Below are 7,637 nucleotides of genomic sequence, written 5' to 3' on the forward strand. Positions count from 1 at the left end.
CAGGCATGAACAGGCTGCTCATCAGCTTACACACAGGAATCAGGGCTGAACTTGCTGTACGAAGGCACCTCCCCTGCCACCCAGATACCCCAATTGAATACATATAGCGGCTGGACTACTGGAGATGGTGTAGAGGAATGGAACATTATCACTTTTAGAACATGTTCTAAAGCAGACTATTTCTATTACACAACTTCTCCAAATAAACTGATTTATTTTTATTAGTCCAGACTAAAACACTGCTCCCACTTCCTTCATCAGAACTCATAAAGTATTAGGAAAACTTCCTAGGTAACGTTACCCTAAAACACATACTTGTAAATATTTTACCTTCAAGATTTCTTGCCCGATGACCAGTTTCAAGGCAACTCAAGAGCAGCCTCTGTCATAATAACGAATAGCTAAGTAACCCCCAGTTAGGGAGTTTAACCTCTAGAAATGTTACCCGAATCCTTCTGAGCAATTCCAGGAGATCACCACAGAATGAGATTGCTTTCTGCCTTTAGTTTGCAGAACCCATCTGTTGGCCTCTCACACCCCATTTGTCTCAGAAGTCAATATATTAGCTCACGTCTTAGATTTCCAGTCAGGCAACTTATTTTGTAGTTCAGCGAAGCACGTTTGTTCAAGATTCATTGCTAGTTTATGTTGTTATAGACAGTGTCTAAACTTGTTCAGGACAAAGTCAACCGATACAGAAGATGAAATTTCCTCACCTTTAACCCAAATTTACCAGATTTTTTTAAAACATACTGGTAGCCGTTGTTGTAATTGTGGGAAGGGCACTGAATTCAAGAACAGACTCTTACAGAAACAGCATTCACAGTAACATAGGCGAAAAAACAAGGCCATGACCTGTTAATAATAGCCTGCAAGAGGTAGCGATTGCCGAGCCTATCCGCCCAGCTCTTTGTCACCTTTATCACTGTATGAAAGACCTTGGCATCCTAATACTTCATTGTAAAAACATGCATGGGCAAAGGTGATGTTTTCTCACAGCTGGTCCAGAACTGCACAATTGTTTGGAAAACAGACCTATTTTAGGACACTTGTGCATTTGAGACGGGACTTGCCTATTGCCGAAGTTCCCCCCGCAGCAGGCTATACCATCCACTGAATGCTACAGGTCAGCTCCCACCTTTGTTTTCTATTTGTTGTTCACATTAACACTGTTGATGTAAAAGAAAACATTAGGAAAAAAAACCCATTTCAATACAAAAATGTGTTTAACAGTACTCTCCATCCTCCCTTCCTGAAGCATCCTCTTACCAGTTGTAGTGGGAAAAACATACCAGGAGACTGATGGGAACAATAGCAAGGGAAATACCTCTCAAAAAACACTTCATGATGCGAGAGACCACTTGTGAGGTGCATCTAGCCCTCATCTTAAAAAACATATGGTAGTGCAAATTCTTCTGAGTAGTACTGTCAAGTACTACATCAGGTTTCACTGCGAACACAGATACTGCAGTTTTAAGAAGGAAGTATGGAAAATTAGCATGTCACATCAAGATTTAAAATCACTATTTGTAAAATTTTCCACAGAAATGCAATAAAAGTGAAACTAAGTACATGATGGAGAAAGCAGAGGTTGATGCAGTCTGTATTTACCCAACCCAGTTTTTACAGGGGAATTTAAAACAGAAAAGTGTTAATAGAGAAAGGATCTATTAAACCAGACTGTTATTAGATATACAGGTGAGCCCACTGGTGAGTAACGCAAGGTGGCCACAACTGCCATGTGAAACCCAGGCTTAATGAAAATACAAAATTCAGTATCAATTTATTCAGAACATGCAAGAATAATCTGATTCATATTAAACATTTTAAAAAAATACACCAATGTTTAGAAAGAGTAAAAGTATCATCTGCCAAATTCCATTGCACGTCAGTTTATTTCCCTAATTTCAAAAGGGAGCAGCAATTAATTAATTATATAAAGGCAAACGTATGTGCATCTGAGGCTATTACAGCCATTTAAAGTTGTAGAAACAGCATAATTATTTCTTTTTTTAAACAAAAATATTTATAATCAGTTTTACAAGTAAGGAGTCAAGCTGTTAAGTGTTCAAACCAGTTAAATACTTCCAGTGCAGCAAGAAAGCTGTTAACATTTCAGAAAGTTTATACAGAAAAATCATCTGCTCAGCCTTCATAACTTTTCACAGCACAATGGTTTTAGTACTCAACTGACTGGCTTGTCAAATACTAACCGCCAAGCTGGCTGGCTGGCTTCTAGTCTTTACCAGTATTGCTACCAATATTCCTCACAACTTTGACTTTTATCGGCGTATGAGGGTCAGCAACTAATGGACATCATACCTACATCCTAAAAACTAGTGAACTTTCAACAGAGTTTGTGCAAACCATCAGAAAAAGTGAGTGCAGAGTCCACTTGGGATCCTGGACCAAAAGACAAACGTAAGACTGAAGTTTGTAAGCTTCTATTTGACCATTCCAACCATTAACAGATTAGCTAGCTTTCAAATCTTTTCTGAAAACAAGCTCCTCAAATTATTTTTGGTGGTTTTTTTTTTTCACTGAGCCCTTAAGTGTAGGGCCTTTTCCTCATCTGCCAAGTGTCTTGTGCTCGATTTCCTAGCACCTTCAGCGCCCTTCTAGAATTTTTCTTTTCCTGCTACAATCCACCCATTAAGTCCAAATGGATCCTTTGCCATGTTCTTGACACCTATGCCTCTCCCATCTTTCACAAAAGCCCATATTTGAGATTCTCACACTCATTCATCTTTTCAAAGGAGGTCACAGGTGAGAAGGACCACCTGAGATTGTAATTGTGGCTCATTCAAAATATTTACTATTCTAAAAATAAACGCCACTTAATTATGTTGCAGGGAACAGAAGAATCTTTATCCATTATAGGTGGTTAAGAATGGCCAAAAAAAAAAAAAAGCCAACACAAAGGGGTCTTAAGAACAAAGACAAATTAGCAAGATTAAAAACGTCTTGATTTTAAAAACTGCCTTGAAAATACGCAGTTCGGCAAGTACCTGCCTTCTCTTGTATAACCTGGATTCTGCAGCAAGAACCTTGGCACAAACACCCACCTACTGAAACTTGAGCATTCGAGTCTTTGGAACCCAAGTAGCAGCTAGCATCCTAGTCAGCGCTGACCTGCAGCGCCACAAAACTTGTTGTTCATCAGGCTGACAGTTTACATTCCAGGTCAGAACAGGTACACAGGGAAGTAACCACAGCTAAGCAAACCCTGAGCAAAGTAGTTTTCAAGCAATGTTTTCAGATCGGGTTTATCTTTTTGAGACAGCTTTCTGAAAGGTTTTATGCAAGACAAGAATCAAGGTGTTCATTTATTTTAGACTCCAAAACCTCCGTCTGGCAAACAGGACAATTGACTTTTTTGTCCTGCCTTACAGCAGGGCTGGAACTTGCAGAGGACAGTGTCGATTCAGCTTCGGTTTTCATAGGTGTATTTATACTTAAAGTGACATCAGGACGCCCTTTTTTAATGAAATAGTTTTCAAAGGCAGTTTTGTCCTCCATTTTTGGCCATTGCTGCAGCACATTAGTACATTCTGAGCTTTTTTTCTCATATGCAGCCTGAGCTGTTGCTGTCTGCTCAAAACAAATTTGTTTTGGTGGCCTGTTACAAGGCGGCATAACCCTCTTGCCCTTTGCAGAACCTTCGTTTGATTTTTCTTCCATAACACGAGCAATTTTAACAGGCGATCCACTAACATGCTTGTAAGCTTTTGTATTAGCAACAGAGAGTTTAGGAAACTCACGTTTTGAAGCCAAGTTGATTTTCTCACTGGCATCATCAGTATAAAGTGGAAAGAAGATGCCGCTACGGGGTGATTTTTCAAATTTTATCTCATTTTTAGGGATTGGTATTGTCTTTAGTGTTGAACGATGCTGTGAACCAGGTGTTTCGCTGCTTCCAACGTTGCTGCTGGGATGTGTGCTTTTTTCCGAGAGTCCACCGTCTCCTCCTCCAAGCCGATATCCCTTTCCACTAAAAGGCATCAGATCCTGCGTATCACGCGTTTGTGTCTTACCTGCAAAATGAGAAGAAAGTAAGAAAAGTTAGTAACTTTTTCATATATAAATCATGGGCTTAGTATATTATGTGCACTGGCTAAAAAAATCTGCTTGAAAACAGCGTAGCAAACTAAACCTTTGGTAAACAAGTTGAGAAGGAGCCTAGAAATGCACAAACAAAATGGGCCCTGTTCTTTGCTACATAACAGTAATATCGAAACAAAACTCATGTAGTGGTTGATCTGTATTTGTTAAGGAACTATCTGGACAAAAACAGTTTGGAAAAGAAAAAACCCCACAATTATTTTAAATACCTTTGTTAGTCAACTTGGAATTTGGAAGTTTTGCTGGCTGGGTTTTCTCCTTGGATTTTTTAGAGAAGTTTTCTGGCTCCTTTACTTTTGTGAATGTACCACCACACGTCTCTTGATGCTGAACCCACCAAAAGTCTCGTGCAGAGGGTGCTCTATTCATTGAACGTTTCACATATCCAAAGTAAGGTTTTCTATTTCGACAGGGGCCATTGCATCGCCACCAGTGCTGGCGGTACAGATCTACCTCATCATGAAAAGTATGATAGATCTAGGGGAAAAAAAAAAAAAAAGCAGTCATTCCAAAAAGGTCTAATTTAAAAGAAATCACTAGCTCTGCAATATTTTTGGTTTTAATACATTACCCTTCCATTACTGCTGTGTTTTTTACATTACCAGCTAGAAGAGCTAAAACCTGGGTGAAGTCTGATCAACATTTAAATACCATTAAAACAAAGCTTTAAAAAACCCCAAACAGATAGGATGTATAGGAGTATGTCTTGGCTATCTTGTTTGAACCGCAATAAAATATCTTTAAAAAGCTATCTACAGTTTCACCCTAAACGGCATACTGTTTAGAATGCGTTGTAAACAATACCAGTATTTTATTCTCCCTCCAGCTATTACTTTAATTGATCTTATCAGACACGTTATTTTAAAATATCATCAACACATTTGCCTCTACTCATATAAATCTTACCTAAAACAGACTGCTTTTTCTCAAATATTACTCTGAACATGGAGCTATTCTGTCCTTGGTATCACTAAGTTGTTTCAAGTTTAAAACAAAAGTTAAAAATAAAATACTCAGAGGGTATACTTGAAAATTATGTGACTCTTAATAGCTCACCACATCTTCCTCAACCTGTTCCCACCATCACCCCCAACAAAATAACTATGGAACTGGCATACACTTGGATGCAAACTTGTGTTGCTGCCAACTGTGGAGTGTCTAACAAGAACAAGTATATTACTCATGCCATTCCAGGCATACTAAAAAACCAAAACAGGAAGAAACCTCTTTTAAATTAGGTTAAGTGGATTATGCTTACTGTGACATTGGCTCCAGTCAAGCGATTAATGCGACGCATGTGTTTGCAGAACTCTGGTCCATGAGATTCACGATCTTTGTCATTATTAGTAACAAAAAGCAGGGCATGGATCATTTCATGCAACAGTGTCTGAAATGATGCAAATCATTAGGTATTTACTGAAAAGCATTATATAGTTTCAAAATTAAGCTGGAAGTATTTTACTCCTCTACGTTTATCTTGGTACTGATCTTTTTTTCATGCATTCACATGCTCAGTCTGGGTCATAAAAACATAATACTTATTCTGCCTGTCAAACCCCTATTCCCATACCACCAGAAGACACCACAGAATATTACTACAATAAATGACATTCCAAGAAGGAGAAATAATCCTCAAACTTAAGTCAGATCTTAAAAGAGATCATCCCCTCTACAACCCAAGAAAAGACACACTTGTGAGAAAGTTGAAACTCTACAGCATTTCTGTTCACTACGCAAATCCAAATGGTGAGCCAGCTCAAAGGAGCAGCCTTGACAGAGGCACAAGAAACAACACAAAGTTGCGTTTACAGTCATATCCTATACCCTCATTTTCTGCTGTTGGCCTTTTGAGCTAAAAGATGAAACTACAGCCATTTTCTGATGGTGCTTTCAGTCCATGTTTGTTTTAACATTAGAGGATAATTTAAGAGCAAAAAAGTTGGGCTTTTTTTTTCTTTATGAAGTCAGTAAAATAATCAAGTGACTTTAGACTCCTACTCAGAGTTGCCCATTTAGAAACATAAAACTGAAAGATTAACATGATACTGCAACACAAGCAACACAAACATAACAATAAAGCCACGCTATTTTACAATCTGTAAGTCACTGCGTATAAGAATCCCACTATGAAATCTAAAATGTTTGTATGGAGTAGGGGGGGTAGCACAATACATTTTATGTGCAGATTCATGAGCAGTCTTCAAATACCTCAACGAGATCCTTCCTCGGTCTTAGCTTTAGGAGCGGCTCACTTAGACGAATGGAACACATCCCACCTTTTCCTTCATATCTACACACTCCAGCACAGCTGAAAGACACGCAGAAAGAAAATATAAAAAGCTACTTGATTTCTGTCGTACATTAAGAAAATTGAGAACTGGAGTTAAAACACCATCCCCTTCCAACATATGCCAGGTAATTCAGAACACAAAAAACCACTTTCAGTAGTTATATGAAAACCTCAACATTATTAAATGAACAAAAAACCAAACCCTGCAAGTTCCTTAGAATATGCTGTGACTGAACTAGCAAAGTGAATCTATAATTTACCAGATCTCTTGCAATCACTTAATTCAACACTAGCAAGCCTCTTTAAAAAAAAAAATCACGATGGACTGCTCCAATCTAAACTGTTTAGGAGGCAGAGGACCATTTTCATTAGAAGTCCTGATGGAGCGAGATACATAAAACAGAAGCTGGAGATTCACAGCAGCCAACACTGACTTAACTGCTGGTTGCCGCAATTTCACCCCTCCCCCAACTTTTGACTCTTCCTGAACCTTCACATATCATCACTTTTGCATGCTATCCACTAGAAAAGACTTCTTTTTTTTTTTGTTACTGAGTTAGTCCTCTACCAGTTCAGCATCCAAATATTTTTAAGTGTCTAAAGAGTACCGCAACAGCAGAGGACAAGAAGGGCAAGGACTCCAGCAGCCAGCAATTGCATCAGCTGATCCGCTGCAGAACTGCAGCCTGCACTTGAAAGCCTTTTTTTTTTTTTAAATCTCAGATTTCCTGCATACTCCCCTTCCTATTCTATACTAAGTCTTGTTAACATACTATTATCATTTCATATTTGCCTTTCTGCCATATTGTAAAACTATGATAAAAACCGAGAACAAGAAAAATGACAGCAATACAAGCATGTTCTTTTAAGTTTCCACATGCACCGTTTAAGACCAAGTTATTTATCCCACTTTAACATCTCTCCAGTTTTGCCTGCACCACGGGAAAAGCCACTTATGACTGCCAAGGACGACAAACGAAGGCCAAACCAGACAATGGCAGTGACTAACCCATGCCCTATGTTAGAAAAGGAGGACACTCCGGATCTGGAAGAGCAGCAGTGCCACTCGCACACCGTGCCTACGAAGCCGCGCTCGGGAGCGGCACAGAGCGACAAGTGACAGCGCTCCCCCCGCCCCGCTCCCTAAAGACCGGAGCCATACGAAGAGACGAGCCTTGGCTCATCTGACGGGTCGCCGCCTCCCCCCACAGCCCCGCACGCTGCC

At 39.4% G+C, this 7,637-nt stretch overlaps 2 protein-coding genes across 2 annotated transcripts in view; one reads left to right on the top strand and one right to left on the bottom strand.

Moving 5' to 3' along the window:
• Positions 1-236: 236 nt before the first annotated feature.
• On the bottom strand, positions 237-6,538 carry SPRTN (SprT-like N-terminal domain). Its single transcript, XM_035899715.1, has 4 exons — positions 6,331-6,538; positions 5,381-5,509; positions 4,332-4,599; positions 237-4,034 (listed from the first exon to the last, which is right to left on the bottom strand). The coding sequence occupies exons 1-4, from the start codon at positions 6,391-6,393 to the stop codon at positions 3,298-3,300; spliced, it is 1,197 nt and encodes a 398-aa protein (XP_035755608.1). The 5' UTR covers positions 6,394-6,538; the 3' UTR covers positions 237-3,297.
• An 829-nt stretch (positions 6,539-7,367) lies between these two features.
• Positions 7,368-7,637, top strand: part of EXOC8 (exocyst complex component 8) — a 6,819-nt gene continuing 6,549 nt past the window's right edge. Inside the window, 1 exon segment of the mRNA XM_009644179.2 lies at positions 7,368-7,528. Coding sequence (XP_009642474.1) covers positions 7,368-7,528 — 161 coding nt within the window.

Source organism: Egretta garzetta, unplaced genomic scaffold (genome assembly GCF_000687185.1).
Source record: "Egretta garzetta isolate BGI_Z169 unplaced genomic scaffold, ASM68718v1 scaffold118, whole genome shotgun sequence".
Lineage (NCBI taxonomy): Eukaryota > Metazoa > Chordata > Aves > Pelecaniformes > Ardeidae > Egretta > Egretta garzetta.

Bases quoted from the DNA above. Each gene is read 5' to 3' on its own strand.
- SPRTN (XM_035899715.1), bottom strand. From the start codon at position 6,393: ATGTGTTCCATTCGTCTAAGTGAGCCGCTCCTAAAGCTAAGACCGAGG. The intron at 4,600-5,380 runs GTAAGCATAATC...TTTTTCCCCTAG, and splicing joins TGACTGGAGCCAATGTCACA to ATCTATCATACTTTTCATGA. The intron at 4,035-4,331 runs GTATTTAAAATA...CTCATTTTGCAG, and splicing joins TTCCAAGTTGACTAACAAAG to GTAAGACACAAACGCGTGAT.